We start from the raw sequence: 17175 nt of genomic DNA on the forward strand, positions 1-17175 counted from the left end.
CGGTCCAAATTCGATTATAAAGGCGAAGGAGGTAACGCAGACTATGGGTTGATAAATGCAGCAACATTTGGACGTGGATACCATCCGGTCCTGGGGCGGAGGAGCGAGAAGAAGAGAGTGCATGTTGGAGTTCCCGCATGGAGAAAACAGTATTATAGCTTTCGCGATTTTGAGAGGAGAAAGCAAGAGGTCGCACTTCCACTGCACGTTTCTTCGGGAGAAACGCTGGCTGGTAATTGGAAGAGCTCGAAATCTCAGCAAAGTGCTGACCCAACGAGTTAGAAATTGCGACGGGCTCCACGAATGTATCATGCACGACAGTGAGCCCAGAGACCGGGGAGAAACTAGGCGTGCCTGAGAACCGTCGAAGCCGACTCCAAACTTCCGAGGAGGGAGTGAAGGCGTTAAATGAGCTAATAAAGAATTTCCAGCTTGCCTTCTTGCTATCGCGGATGACACAACGGCATCGCGCACGGAACTGCTTATAGCGGATACAGTTGGCCAAAGTAGGATGGCGGCGGAAAACGCGGAGAGCACGTCGCCGCTCACATATTGCATCACGGCATGCCTCGTTACACCAAGGAACTGGGGGGCGCCGGGGCAATTCAGAGGTGCATGGTATTTAATGTTCCGCAGCTGTAAGAATAACGTCGGTAATATGGGTGACCTCATCGTCAACGCTGGGAAAGTGACGGTCATCGAATGTCGCTAGAGACGAAAGAAGTGTCCAATCAGCTTGGGCAAACTTCCAGCGTTGCGGGCGCATGTATGGCAGTTGAGGCTGCAGTCGAAGGACACATGGAAAGTGGTCACTCAAGTGTGTATCATCAAGGGCGAACCATTCGAAGCGCCGAGCTAGCGGAACAGTACCGACCACAAGGTCCAAATGAGATAAATTTGTCGTGGAGGCAGATGAAAATGTAGGGACCCCGGTGTTGAGGCAAACTAGATCCGCTTGGTGGAAGACGTCTAGCAATAGTGAGCCACGTGGACAAGGATGTGGAGATCCCCAAAGCGGGTGGTGGGCATTGAAGTCCCCAACCAGCAAATAGGGGGGTGGAAGCTGACCAAGAAGATGAAGGAGATCAGCTCGTGCCATTGGTGTGGACGATGGAATGTATACAGTACAAAGAGAGAACGCGTATCCGGAAAGGGAAAGACGGACGGCGACAGCTTGGAAGGAAGTGTTTAAATGGATTGGGTGATAATGGAGAGTTTCATGGAGAAGAATCATGAGTCCTCCATGTGCTGGAGTGCCTTCAACAGAGGGGAGGTCATATCGGACGGACTGAAAATGAGGGAGAACAAAGCGGTCATGGGGACGCAGCTTTGTTTCCTGAAGACAGAAGATGACCGGCGAGTAGGATCGTAAGAGGATCGACAATTCATCCCGATTGGCGCGAATGCCGCGGATATTCCAGTGGATAATGGACATAGGGTGAACAGAAAATGGCGACACAGAAGACGGCCGAGGGCGATTTACGCCAGGTGGTGCTGTAGATGGGACACGCCTTGGCGGAGAAGGAGAGGAACTGGGTTTCTTTGTAGCCTTCTTGGAAGTATGATGTTTAGATGAAGGAGGAACCGATGGTTGTGAAGTTGCGGTACGTAAAAACTCTTCACGAGTATGTTCTTTTTTCGAAGTCTTGGTATCTGACTTTTGGGCTCGAGATTTAGCAGAACCCGACGAAGGGTGAGCCATAGAGTGGGCAGGCGAAAGTGGTGAGGTTGAACGGGCGATCTTTGTGCTGGCCGATCTGACGACCGTCGCACTAAAGGTGAGGTCGCAAGTCTGCATGGCCGCCTCCTTTGTTGGCCGAGCAGAAGCAAGGACAGTGCTGTATTTTCCTGTCTGAGGCACGGTGGGCTGTCGACTGGTGAATAATTTTCGAGCAACAAAGGTCGACACCTTTTCCTTCACTCTTATTTCCTGGATGAGCTTTTCGTCCTTAAAAACAGGGCAATCTCGAGAGGAAGCAGCGTGGTCACCCATACAGTTGATGCAGCGAGGGGATGGAGGTGGACAAGCACCCTCATAGGCATCCTTGCCACACGTAACACATTTGGCCGGATTGGAACAGGACTGGCTGGTGTGATTGAACCGCTGACATCGATAGCAACGCATAGGGTTTGGGACGTAAGGGCGAACGGAAATTATCTCATAGCCTGCTTTGATTTTCGATGGGAGTTGAACTTTGTCAAATGTCAAGAAGACAGCGCAGGTTGGAATGATGTTCGTGTCAACCCTTTTCATAACTCTATGAACAGCCATTACGCCCTGGTCAGACAGGTAGTGCTGAATTTCTTCGTCAGACAATCCATCGAGGGAGCGTGTATAAACGACTCCACGCGAGGAATTTAAGGTACGGTGCGGTTCCACCCGGACAGGGAAGGTGTGTAGTAGTGTGGTACGCAGCAATTTTTGTGCCTGGAGGGCACTGACTGTTTTAACAACAGGGTGCCATTCCGTAATCTGGAACAAGACTTTACAGGACCTGCAATTGCGTCAACACCTTTCTGAATAATGAAAGGGTTGACCGTGGAGAAGTCGTGACCTTCGTCAGACCAAGAAACAACAAAGAACTGTGGCAACGATGGAAGAACTGTCTGTGGCTGAAACTCAGTGAACTTATGTTTGTGAGCAGACATAGTGGAAGGTGAGGAAACCATTGCGGAAGAATCCCCCACGATTACCGGCGTCTCCGATGGCGCACTCCTTCCTTGTGGGGGCCCTCACTGAGGGCACTCCCGCCTTAGGTGATTTTTCACACCTCAGGTCACACCTCCCGACAAACGGACGGAGGGACCAATCGGCACTTTCGGAAGGTATCAGCTCGGGTAATCACCCCTCCCTGGGCCTGGCCGTTACCAGGGGGTACGTACGTGTCCTACCTGCCTACCCGGGGCGGGGAACTACGCGTTACCCCGTCACCGGCTACGCATGGAAGTGCGTGGGTCGGCCTTCAGACACGCACAGGGAGGAAAAAAGAGAAAGGGAACAGAAAGAAGAGGGGTCTCAAACGCCGCAGTGGAGAAAAGGGCAAAGAGAAGAGGGAAGGAAAAGGGAAGGACAGAGGAAGGACGGAGACTTGCAAGTATAGAAAGCAAGGAATTTGGAACAGTTTCGAGTGTCCGTCTCCGGACGTAGGCACAAACCATACTCCCAGAGGGGGAGAAAGGGAAGGAAAGAGCCAGAGGTGAGGGGGGTGGGGCGAAGGTGGGGGACGGGGAAGGATGCAGAAAGGGAAGGTATGCAGCCCGGAAAGGAAGGAGGGCCACATTAGCTCGGGGTCCCGTGCTTGCTACGCACGTGTCCACAAAAGAGTTGTGGACCCCCTGGGGGGGCAGTGTGAATGTGAAATAAGTCTGATAACGAATGTCGCAGAATGCCCTGGGACCACAGATGGGATAAGGACATTAAATGCTTCGCTGATGAAGATAAGAACTTAAACAGAGTTAACTCCACATAAACTTTAGCACCGAGTTTGCTATGCTTCAGAGAATTTTGGTATTATCATGGTTATCTCAATCCGACGGCAAAATTGGATTCCGCATTGACGGAACATATTGACAAATTGATAATCTTTTATTATTTTGGTTTTCCACAACAATGTCAGAGCTAGCTGATGGCCTATGTATGCTGTTTGGTAACAGTCCATTTCTAAAGAAATATCGCAGACAGATTACGTCACAACTGAAGTAGATGAAATGACAGCTTGTGCAACTATGCCTCAACTAGTACTTATTGTTCAGTACTGATTGCTCAGAGTTATGAGCAGTAGGCACAATGGGATGCAGGTATGTGTGAAAGCAGCATATGAAAGAGCAAATTTGTTATGACAACCAACTCAGCCTCATTATAGAATATCGTGCAACACAAAACTAAGATTTTAGAATATTTTTTAACCATTTGCAGGGATTGTTTACTTTCTTCGCAAAGATAATGAAAAGCACTGTCATACTGGATGATGCAAGAAATGCTGACCCAAGAAGGAATTTTAAAATACGATGAGTTAACACTGTATTTAAGTATAAGAATGAAATAGTAGAGTGGCTTGGGATTGCTGCTGATGATACTGTAGAAATGATTATTCAACAACCAGGAAAGGAGCTTCACTGCAGAAACTTCCCCAACACAACAACAACAACTTCCTCTTTTGGCTTCAGTTTTTCGTCTTACACCTATTTAGCCAAGTGTAGCAAACTCGATGCAACAGTTTATGTGCAGTTCACTCAATTTAGGTTTTTATCTTCATCAGCTAAGCATTTAATGTCTCTTATCCCATCTGTGGCCACATGACGTTCCACAACTTTCATTATCAGACACGTGTAACAGAAGAAAGCATTTCTTATTTCACATCCACATTGCAACATTTGTTTAATCAGCTACACTGTGGGGATTATGGTAGTGTGAAAGCTGTTGAGAATATGTCTCATTTCAAGTAAACAATACAATTTATGAGAAATTCTCTTCATCTGGATCATAATTAGGATAACGGAAACAGAAATGAAAAGATTGCAAGCCCAAAACATTGCCGAGTTTCAGGCTCCCATAAAACTGCTGCAAAGGTCATACAGTGACAGCCTTGTTATGGTTAACACTAACGATTGTTTCACACTTATCGATCACCTGTCAGTGTGTTTATTATTCCAGTCCAGTTTGTTTCCAAAACACAAGCTCTTATTTCCTGGCAAAGAATTTCACACTTCAATTAAATTATTTGACTTAAACAAAATGTACTGCGACAGGAAATGACAGTCATCCACAGCAGAAATTATTTCCAGGCTGCAAATTGGGGTTTAATACTTTTGGATTGTATCCGAGAGAATGATTTTGAAACTGTTTTACTGGAATCAGTGAAACTTCTACAAATTATTTTTACAGTGCCAGTGACAACAGTGGAAAGTGAGAGGCATTCATCCACAATGGGAAGAATAAATGCTTTAACCACAAAAAACAGTGGAAGAAGAGACACTGTAAACCTGGGCTATGTGCTCTATTGGAAAAAAAACTTTTGAATGTGCATAATCTTAACAAGCTTGTAATAAACTATTTTGTTTAAGTGAGAAAGAAGAGACTGGTCTCCATCTATGAACTTAGTAATTAGGGTAACAGAGTTATTTTAATTTTATTTCTTAAATTACTGTCTTGTGGGCATACAATTTTAAAACTGTATTTGTGGGTAAATTTTTGTATTTTGGTATCCAAGTAAAAAAGGTTTGAACTGTGTCACTTGCTAATACACTAAATGCTGTATTTTCTCCATAAAAGTGATGTTCCAAAGGGATAAAGGGATAAAGGGATGAAATGTCACTCACAATATAAAAAATAACCACACACACACACACACACACACACACACACACACACACACACACACACACACACACTGTTTATGAGTTTTGCAGTGACATTTATCTTCTCCTGATCTTTGATTAGGATTCCACACAAAAGAATACAGCACTATGGGAAAGTCAAGAGCTTCATTAGCAATACGTCCCAATAAACAGATTACACCCTCACATTCTCTTTTAAACTGCCACTGACAGCAAGACATTAATATTTATTATTGTTTAGCGAAAACTCTCACTCACAAATGGATTATACATTGAATGAAAAGAGCATCAGTTACAGCCTTCTCTCTCCGGAACTATGCAGCTTCCTCTTACAGAATACATCTAGTATATCCAGTTGCAGGGAGAGTTGTATTTACGTGTGTCTTCCAACCACGCCTTGCTTTGTACAATTTTTCCAAGAGCTGCTATTTATGTTTGGAAAGATAAGTGGGAATGGCACTTTAGAATTTCTGTGTGGTAATAGGTGATTGTGCTCACACTAAAACTAACGTCTGATGCAACATCCACAAAGCAACACAAGAAAGGAATCTCTCACAAATGTCAGTAAAATCCTTAAGTGCAAATAGGAAAGCATTGCAAGGTATATGCACTAGCAATGTACACGCAACTCTGAAGTGAGAAAACCAGAAAGGATGCTACTATTAGCTACAGGCAAATGTGTATTAAAGAAATATTAGTAACGAGCCACAGTAAATAAAAGGTGCATGGAAACTGCAAGAACATGGAAAATTTCAGACCAACCTGGACTACTTAAACCAGATGCACTGGATCCTATAAAAAGGAAAACATTTACTGTAAGTCCTCACAGCTTTTACTACCACAGATGGCATATTTTTAAATAGAAGTGTCTAGGACACAATCTCAAATGATTATAAAGCAACAACAGTTAATTAAAATTCAAAATAGAGTACTTTAATACCAGTAGTTTAATGTAAGATGAATGGTACTTAGTGTTATGTAATTATCACTGAACAAGTTCTGACAAAAGTTGAATAATGCTTCACCAATTTTGCAAATGACAGAACTCTGAATAATCTCTGCTTTACCAAAGAAACAATAAAAACTTTCTGAATACACAAAATGCATAGTCATCTGATTAGATAAAACCCAATCCTAGTACAAATTATAAGCTCCCCATGACCAGAAATTGTACAATTATTAAAATTTTCTAGGCTATTGTGTCTGGTCAAATGCATTTTCTTATTAAATTGAAATTTCTTCTTCATCTCTCAGAGAATCTTCAGAGGGAAGGGGAGGTCATGGCTTCAGTTCTTTTCACACAGTGGCTCACTACTCAGTCTCTGCAGATTATCTTTTATTGTTGGTAATCAGTTATGATGGCAGATATTTGATATTTAAGAAATATTTGTACACTAGTACCCAAATCATATTATTGTGTTCTCGCATATCACTTTTTTTTTCTTTGTCAACATGTATTCTTGCTCATGACAGTTATAGGCTACTTCACCAAACTTGGTAACCGTCTATCAAAACCCAGACCGTATGTTTCTCACCTCTACCCCATCCACCACATAATTACCAACCCTAACATAGATACTTCTATACTATTGCCAGTGTCACTTGCATCACATTTCTACACATCCCTCCCTCCCTCCCTCCCTCCCTCCCTCCCTCCCCACATTCAAGTGGGTGTGTAGTTAACCCTGTGTAGATGTAAACTTTAATCACTGAATGTAAGCATTAATACGGTACTGTTAAGTCCTAGACGAACTACGAACATGTGAATCACAAAATTTAGAAGGTAAATATTCTAATCAGCACTGTGTAGTGTGTTTAGTGATAGTTGAATCTATCAGTGACTAGCTGACAGTGTGGATACTGAAACACCACTGGAAAATAGTTGTCTTACTTTTAGACAAGTTGTTTGAACATCAGCAAAAATAAAATAATTATCAGAATGAAATTTAGCACAGCAGCCCTTGTCTTGAAAGAAAGTAGTAACAGCGAAGTATTGCACTATCAGAGCAGGCAACCTTTAATTCTCATTTCTAATGACTCAATCCATCACTATCCTCAATCCCTTACTAGCACCTAGTTAGCACTTTCTGCCAATTATAAGTTCTCAGGATTTTAGTCCCTTCTTCAGGTTCACCAATTCAAATTTTTCGTTCTCTGTAGCTGTATTTATCCCATAAACTATGAGAAAGGTTTTAATCCTACACAAGCCTCAATACATGCTATGTTTCCGCTTATGTTTGTCTGTCTGAAAATCCTATCCATTTCACAACTATAAGTAGTTGGTAGAAGACACATTACAATATTATCCCACTTTTTATCTTTCTGTTTATCTTACTTTTCCTCACTTTCATACTACATTCATAAGATCTTTGATACATGCAAAAGCTATTTTAGACCATAATAAACTGCAATCTAATTTTATAGTGGATGTATACCAGCTGCAAGGTAACAGTGAAGCTGTATGACTTACGTTAAGAAATTACACATATTAGTCATTGCTGGACACAGGAGACTGTCCAAATGAATAAGATGTTGAAAATATGTGAAATCTAACAAGAAAGAATGTGAAAACAGAATTTAAAAACTAATTATAAGAATACTTGTCAAAATAAGAAAAACAGTCTTTAAAGTGTACAAGAAAAATAAACAGCAATCATACTATAAAATACTTTACTTGGAACAGAACATGGACCAAATAACAAAAAGAAAACTAATAAATACAACTGAGAGAATATGACTTCTGTCAAAGGCCTGGAGGTTGCACATATAAGAAAAGGGAAGATCAAGATTATGTGTTGGATTGGGCATTTCTTCATCATAAACCTACAGTGCACTAGGAAAAACTGTGTGCATGAAACTGACTATATCCTCATATGAAGTATAACTATATTATAAAAATTATTGATTTATCTAGTTTATCCCATTTATTGTATTACTGAAGAAAATATTTACTGACCTGTAGGTGATACCTGCAGATTAGTTCCACTGCCACCAGTCATCGCTGCAAGTGTTACAAGATTCTGCATACTCATAGGACTGACCGCTGCAACAGAGAAACGTGTTTTCTCTAATAACTCACACACTCACTCACACACACACACACACACACACACACACACACACACACTCACACTCACACTCACTCACTCACTCACTTTCAGAAAAGACTTACTAATAATTAAATTTACACTTACAAGTGACAAAGGTCATTCTGAAAGTAAAGAGATTTGTTTCTTCAGAAATTTTTATTAAAGGTAATGAAAGAAAACTTATTTTACAACAGATTTTTACATCTTTGCTGTTTTTCTATCATCATTCAAATTCAAACATCTTTCACAGCACTCCACAAACTTTCCTATTCCCTCCTGCATACTTAGTTGCTGCCAAGTAGTTCAACTAGCCATTAACAACCTCTTTCAGTTCACTGTCATTTCTTTCATGCTTTCCACCCAAAAAATCCTTCAATTCTGGAAGAGGATGGTCTTCCAGTGCAACCTGTTTGAGAGTAGATCGCACAGGTTCAAAAACCTCCCACTTGAATTGCTGATGCAAAGCAGAATGTTGGTGAGCATTACTGTGAAGCAGGACTTAACCCTGGACAACAAATCATGCCACTTGTTTCAAAGGGGTAGCGTAACTTGTGAAAGGTCTTACAGTAACTGCTGCATTTACATTCTCTCTTCTAAGCTTTAACTCAATTAGGAGTAAGCCTATTCTATCCCAAAATACTGTAGCTATAACCTTTTCGGTGCTCAGTATTTGTTTTCAATTTTTTTGTGGCTCATGAATCATACCATTCCACTGACTGATTCTTCCTTTACAGTGTTTTCTGCAAAACCTAAGTCTCATCACCAGTAACAGGGTCAAAAACCCTTCTGCATCCTTTTTACACAAAACCAAAATCTCATCACCAGTAACTGTGCGAGCCAAATCCTCTGCTGCGTTCTTGCTGTACCAACTGAGAAATGTCAGTGCAGCTCTCATTCGTTGTTTGTTGTGTTCATCTCTCGTAAGTCAATGAACCCATATGCCACACACTTTCGATAGCCCCGTTCAGGATTGACAATTTCATAAGGAACTGATCATGAAATTTCAAGGAAGCACAAGCTCACTCCATCAATAGTGAAGCTATTGCCACAATCTTTGAAATGAGTTCCTGTCACGAATGAAGACTGGCCCAATTGCTCATTATAAGGGATATTTTTTCATCTGCCATTAAACAAGACACAAAATTTTTGGACCGAAGTTAAATTATCACTTTTCCATGAGCTTTGGCGATTCAATTCAGTTATTGTATTACATTACAAACCTCGCATTTGGCATAATTGTTAATTTCGCCACACATTTAAAAACTGCACAAATAAACAGTGAATCACCAATCCCCCTTGTCATTAGCATCATATTGACACTGACAGTTAGGAAGGTCTCAGACATAGATGCAAGGATGGGGGAGGACTAAGCGACTCAACAGATAAAGCATTCTGCTACCCAAATGATAAAACTGACGTCCTACTTTTGGTGTCTAATTTCCTAATCAAATTCCCTTCAGCTTCACCTCACTTAACTCTACTTTATTTCACTGCCCTTCTTTCACTTCTGTCGATGCTCACCTTATAACTGTTCTATTCGACTGCTCTTTCAAGTCCTTTTCTGTCTGTACAGGTTTACAATGTTATCAGAAAACCTCAAAATTTTATTTCTTATTCCTCAACACTAATTCCCTTTCTAAATTTCTTCCTGGCTCCATTTACTGCTTGCTCAGTTTACAGATTAAATAACATTGGGTATAGGCGCTCTCTCTCTCTCTCTCTCTCTCTCTCTCTCTCCTCCCCCCCCCCCCCCCTTCTCAACTACCACCACCATTTCATGCCCTCCAACTCTTAGAACTGTTTATTAATATAGGAAGAGTTTCCCATTTGAGTCTGCAATCATCAAGCATTTTGTGAGGAACACTACATAGATTACTTAATAAAATTTCTTTATTACACAGTTTTGGTTACTGTCATCAGATACCAAAAAATTTAGAACTTGCAAACCAAAGTTCAGGGTCACTATTAAACACCTTTCTGCAACGTCTTTTCTGAAGTACATCTTAGGGGTAGTATTGCCTCTATGTACCAATATTTTTCCGTAACTCACACTCGCCTTCCTCGATGCCTCTCTGTCAATAATTATATCACTATTTTACATTCATGACTTACTGAAATGAAGGTTTTGTAATATTCAGCAGCTGCCTTCTTTGAAATTGCAATCATCACGTCCTTCTTTAAGTCCGAGAGTATTTTGCCTTCCTTATACATCACACAACAGGTGGGACAGCTTTGTCATGGAATATCCTGTCAACCATCTCGAAAATTCTGAGGAAACGTTATGTACTCCAGGTACCTCATGTGACTTAGTTCTTTCAAGCTGAGTCAAATTCTTTTCACAGATTCATGTTTTGCACCCCAACTTCATGAACTCTCTCTTCTCTTTCCGTAACATTGGCCAATTTGTTTCCTTCGTATAGATAGTTCTTCCATGTTTTCCTTCTACCTTTCAGCTCTTAATATTTGTATAGGCGACTCATTTCCCCCCAAAGGAATATTTAATATTCCTAGAGGCACATATAGCTTCCCCAAAGTCAAGGCATGCCTGGAAAGCTTTACATTTCTCTTGTAGCCTGTTCTTATTTGCCATTTTGCACCTCCTGTTTGTCTCATTTCTAAGACTTCCATTCTCCCTTTCATTTAATTAACTTTCTGCACTTTTATATTTTCTCCTTTTATCAAATACATAAAAATTAAAATTTGTGTTAAAAAATTACAAACAAACAAACTTTTCAAGTCTCATTGAAAAATGTTGAAATCATTTAAAACTGCTATATGTGTGTCAGCAAACAAGTATCAAGCACTGCATATTCGTTGATATAACGAAATGTTTTGATCAATATGTTCATACTTACTGGGGTTTGCTACTGATAAATTAGCTAATGTTGCAAGTCCCTGAAGATTTGCTGGATTGATGTCTGTGCTTGCAGTCCCTGTAGAGCCTGTCAAGTTTAATCCTGTGGAATTCTGTAATGCTGCTAAACTCTGCAGACCTGTGACAGAAAATATTATAGTTAATAAATTACTGGACAAGGTTATGGAGATTTTAATGCTTCCAACAAATTCCACACATGCAACCCATAATCATTGTAATGTCAGAACTTTGTCCTAGTAGCAGTAGCAGTACCACCACCACCACCACCACCACCACCACCAATAAATACTACAGGGCAGCAGGTGCACAAGTATAATCAAGAAAATATGACTACCTCCTAGTCCTTGGCTTTTGAATTGTACAAACCAATCAAATGTAGATAACCATGCACACAGCATGTTTACAGAACTGCAGCCATTCCCACCAGTGATGTGTTATCAATATATGTTTTAATTCTTTCACTTTAGAAGTAGTTATAATGTCCTATGTTTTTATTTCCAGCTAGATTTCACTGAAATGAGCAACACTTTACTCTGCGGTTGCCGTTTACTTAACGAGTTCAGTTATTCAGTTCGTAGCCTTGATGTGTCGTTGGCAATAATGCAGCAACAAGATGACACTGCAGCCATGCCGAGAACAACTCTGCTTCCCAAGCAGAATGTTAGGCAAGTTTTAAAACAATCTTATAGAACATACCATTCTCTATATTTCACTAGAAAATAAGGAAAATATTTCATACGTATACAAGGTGATCATTATTATGAAACTATTTTATGTGAAAATAATGTGGCCATATGTGAGACAGAAAGTAAAAAGGGATCTCTTGTTGGAGGTGTAAATTTTTCAGTACAACCAAAAACCGAATAATGTCTAAAATATCCCTTTTCATTTTTTGTATGTTGTAATAATTTACATTATTCTGCACATGCTCATACTGATTTTAAGTTATTTGAATTTAACAAGTGCCAACAGTATCATTAAAGAAAGTTGACTAAAGTCTTCTGAAAACTGATCTCTTGTCTTTATGGGGAAATTACTCTGGCTGGACAAGAGGCACTATTTCTGTCTCTCAGCCATGTATGCAGTGCTTCACAAAATAGTATCACCTAAATTTTATACGCATTTTAAGGAGCTCGTAATAGTTTTTTTTTATACAAGAAGAACATTTTGTGTGTGCAATGGTCCCTTTTCATTTGCAGTTGGTCTCTCAGACTGCTAGCACGAAAGAAGCAGTAATAGTATTGACCCCCCTCACAGTCAAGTAGCTTCTGACAAGCAACAGCAGCAGCTTCAGGAAAGAACAACTAGACAATTCTGTAAACACCTACCTTACTCCTATCCATTAGCAACTGGGTAACAATAACATCCTAGGTTTGGTCTCATAGACCGCCAGTGTTTAAGGGTTAATGGTTTCAGATTCAAAATTTGGTTTAAAAAATGCCATAAAATAGAACACAAATTATCAATATTGTGCAGGGAAAAAAGTGTGCAGGGTATACTAATTTTTATCTGTTTGGGGCCACTTTATCTGATTTTAAATTTCTGTACACTGATGTGCAATAGGCCTGAAATGGTAAACAACTTAATGTGCAATGTTAGCTTAAAAAAGTCTTTACCACTTTACAAAGGACATTTTAAGATTAATATATTCACACAATTTCTTACTTTACTAAGACATATTACGCAATGGAAATAAAATGACTGTTTGAAATGCATTACCTCAAAACACCTACTGACCATCTCACTTATTCAGCCTGTCATAATGCACTGACATTTTGAGATATATTTTTCGTTTTTAGATTGTTCAGAATCCAGAATGTTTGTCTCTCATACGGTGATCATTTCGTGCAGTTGATGCTGATTTAGTGACTATTAGGAAATGTGTTCCAGTTATTGCTGTGTGATGGATCAAAACATGATTGAAGGCGTGGGGTTCCTGCACCACGTACGGAATCTCTCATAGACTTACAATTATCTGAAACCAGTTCCACAGGGACAATACTATGAAAAAGATAGATTGCTGCTCACCATGTAGAGGCTGTGTAGACTCACAGACAGGCTCATGAAAAACACTTGTAAACAAGTGAGCTTTCAGCCAAACTCTGTGCCTGAACTTCTCCACTATATGGGAAGTAGCCATCAATCCTTTTCACGATACTGTCATTATTCCATCCTGGATATCCCATTGTTCAATTCTATAGGGAAACAGACCTGACTGAAGTCACAGACCATTTATATATTTTATTTTATTTTTTTTTTTTTTTCCCTCTGCTGCTGGGATCATGTTGCATGCAGACTAAGTGTATTTTAAATCATTATGAAAGAGATTTCATTTTATCATGTTTTACAGTTATGAACACGACTGAAGGTTATTTGTACTTCCTATATATTGAATAAAGTCACAATTTTTATGTTTTATTGCATCACATGACAATTTGGACACTGTGGGTAAATTGTCAGGTGCAAATCATCTGTAATACCTCTTGAGCGAGGTGATGGAAAATGTCACGTATGTCCCTGTTACGAGACCCTTAGATATTAGGATTTGTGTTTTGGGAATCAAGTCACGGAAAATATGAACTGTGATTGCAGAATGGGTAAATCAACGTTTGCTGGCATTAAAATGTTAAAAACATTCTCCCTTATTTCTTCAGAAAGTTTTTCGCTGTTTTTCATTGTTTCTCATCAAATTTTTGATCATTCAATGATGCAACATATGGAACCTAACATCTAACTCCCTCATTTCCAGAACAAACATGTTTCATCATTTCACTGAACAGCAGAAGTCATTAAGACTATTTGCAACTGATGATTGATGCAAAGGGTCCAAAATTAATAGTGTGAAGCAATTAAATACAAGAATAGTATGACTGAAGGTGGTGTTATTCATACTTTCTGTGTATGAATATAGATGCTGATAACATGCAAGTTTAATTTTATGCTATCCTTTGTGTCTGACATTGCCCTCACTTTGGGCAATTAACTCACTTTTACTTATTTCATCTCTGTGAAATTTTTTTACTTGTTGGAAAAAATTTGTATCTGTGGTTGATGCAAAGAAGTTGCAAAGCAGCAAAACACATTAGTAATTAATCGAATAAACTATTAGTCTATTGGTAATAAAATAAAACGATATTAATCTCTTGTTCACCTAAATGATACCTGCTTGGAGATACAACATACGACACTATTATCACCTTTAAATACTAGAAACTAAACAGGTACTGTAAACACGCTAGATTCGTGGTCCCAAATGGACAAACAGTGCACTTGACAAAGGTTTATAAAGTAGGTATAGGTTAACTAGGACTTTGCCGCATGTAAAGTAAAGTAAACAAGAGGAGAGAGACCACTTAACCACTAAAAACTGAACTTCTCACTGTCACTGCAGATGCACTCCACTGATTCAAAGACAAAATTTTTCTTAGGGCTCTGTATGTATTGAAGGCGTCTTGGATGTTAACTCCTATAGTGTCAAATGTTATGCAGATGCAAAATTTCTGGAGAAAGTGTGTTACGATCTACTTCTCATTATCTGTTTTTCCAAAGAATACAATTTTTTTTATAAACTATCTATTGTCAAAACCTAAGGAAGACTTTCAACTATTCCTTTTTTACTGTTGCAATGAGACTAATTGTTGTAACTTTCAAACTTCTCTATTAATGTATCTGATAGGGGTTATGCATTGTCAAGCAAAACCTTTATTCAAGTAAGTGTGATTTTTGTGAGAACAGGAAAAGCAGAATGAGTGAGCACACATTTAGTAGTTTTGTAAAGAGCTGATGTGAATTTGAAACATATGGCATCAATGAGCCCCTTCACTGCATTCTTTGAGTAACTCGTATTCTCCAACGAATGGAAAATGTTGAATACATAATGAGAGTTTCAATTTTTATCCATTCTGTGTATGCTGGCTTCAGATACATGATCTGAAAGTCGGCATTTCCAGTAACAAGGATTTTTAAAAAAGTATGGTAACTTGGTATCTTCTACATGTATGTTCACTGATGAGGACCTATTCATACTAACCGCATTTCATAATTTGAACTAAGTTATACATAATATAACATTTGTGAAGTTAAGTTTCATAAATAGAATCCTCAAACTGAAACAGTAACAGCTATGGTAAATTCAGCACATGAAACCTCTGTGCATTTCCATACGATATACTTACTGGTTGTGTTTTGTGCAGCCTGTAGCTGCTGTTGCAGGAGGAGCTGTTGTTGCACAGAATTTAATGCCGACAGACCCGCTGTCTGCCCATTTGTTGTTGTCGAGTTTGTTGTATTCTGCAACTGCTGCAGCAACTGCAATAGAAAGGAGTATGTCACTTAAAACAGAAATGAAACACATTAAAAATGGCAATAATGACATAGGAGCAAAACTGCAATAGAAATATTAATCATTCAACAGTCTCATCATTATTATTGGGCTCTGGTAACAAAGGAGGAATTTTGCCTTAGTCACAGGCAAACGTGTAATTGCGCATCAAACAGATTGACTTCTTACACATTTTGCAACAATTTTTTGTCAGTGCACGTTTTATGCATTTTCCTCCCGACCCCACATCCATTTTCAACATTTCTGCTTTGGTCTTCTCAGTCTTCTTTACATATTGGTCTATAATGATTCAGCTTCTGCTAAAGAGCCATATGAATTCCTGGGCTCTCCAAACTTCTTCAAACCAAATGAAGCAAAACTCATGCAAAAGGTAATTGTTTCACTAATGTTTTTCTTCTAATAAAAATTTTCACTGGTGCCAGTGTAAATTACTTATGCATTGATTCATCTCATCCTGATCACTGTAAAAAATATAACCATGGCCAATGGTGCAAATTTCTTGCAACAGTGTAAGAAACAAAATGTAGTCACCTACGGGACATGCTGAAGAAATTCTCGGTGCTTTTGTCACAACTATAAAATCAGGTAACTTTGAAATACTCTCTCTGATGGTGGAACTTTATTCCAATTTGTCAGTTTGTTCCATCGAATATAGTAATGATTGTTTTCCGGGGTGCTTCCTCTCATCTTCCTCTGTTTCTGAATGTTCCTGTTCACCTTTATTATCACAATGTGTGTCCACTTTGTTTTCAGAGGCTTCTTTAACTTCTGTATTATCCTCTTAGAAACACTTTTTTTTTATTTCAATATGTTTTGAGCCAAAAAGATTATACGTCTTACTGTAGCCTGCCACAGTCAGTTATAGCCCGTGTAAAATACTACGATTCCTATAAAATAATGAAATTATATGCCATTAATCAGTTTTATACCCGATATTCAGTCAGTCATAGCAAATGACTTAACTATCCTGAAGCAAAGAAATACATTCTACATTCTAAAGTAGCTCTGTGCTGCTTACAAATTATGTTGGCACCAAAATAAATTTGGTGTTTAAATGAAAGAGGGAACAGATGTAGTATATTACAGTCAGCAATTGGCACATACCCCAACAGTGGAGGTGTCTCCCCAATACTGAAGCATGAAACAATGGAAACAGTCCACAGAAATGAAGCTATGAACAGCAAGTCTTCACTGCAGCTGACTGTTGAGAAGCAACTGACAGAAAATTTTGACACCTGCCAATACGAGCTGCCGTGCCCGACTGGAGGTTAGTAATAATCTTGCAACAGGAAACAGCATTTATAGGGTTCTTCACTTGTAATAGGACTGGAATTCAATAGCAAGCAAAGATGGTGAAAGGTGAATAGAAAAAATACACTGACTGAGAAAAAGGAATTGAAGAGAAAGCCGACAAGTAAAATTATGAACTTGTTAGGTAATGAAATTAACAAAGTGTTACAAAGAGATTACATTTCCTTCTGTTGATTACACTGCACTGTCTTTTGTATTACAATAAAGTATCCAGAAATGGC

The 17175-nt window shown here is 39.2% G+C and overlaps 1 protein-coding gene across 24 annotated transcripts in view; it reads right to left on the reverse strand.

The window, feature by feature from the left end:
• The window catches only part of LOC124619503 (CUGBP Elav-like family member 2), a 1137606-nt gene that overhangs the window by 39563 nt on the left and 1080868 nt on the right, over positions 1–17175 (reverse strand). For 17 of the 24 annotated variants that reach the window (XM_047145926.1, XM_047145937.1, XM_047145924.1 and 14 more), the window contains 4 exons: positions 15477–15609; positions 11282–11419; positions 8294–8380; positions 6100–6129 (listed from right to left, as the gene is read on the reverse strand). In XM_047145926.1, the coding sequence (XP_047001882.1) occupies positions 6100–6129; positions 8294–8380; positions 11282–11419; positions 15477–15609 (388 nt within the window). The remainder of the gene's footprint in view (positions 1–6099; positions 6130–8293; positions 8381–11281; positions 11420–15476; positions 15610–17175) is intronic. The other 7 variants (XM_047145941.1, XM_047145942.1, XM_047145934.1 and 4 more) reach the window with 1 other exon arrangement.

Source organism: Schistocerca americana, chromosome 6 (genome assembly GCF_021461395.2).
Source record: "Schistocerca americana isolate TAMUIC-IGC-003095 chromosome 6, iqSchAmer2.1, whole genome shotgun sequence".
In the NCBI taxonomy this organism is placed as follows: domain Eukaryota; kingdom Metazoa; phylum Arthropoda; class Insecta; order Orthoptera; family Acrididae; genus Schistocerca; species Schistocerca americana.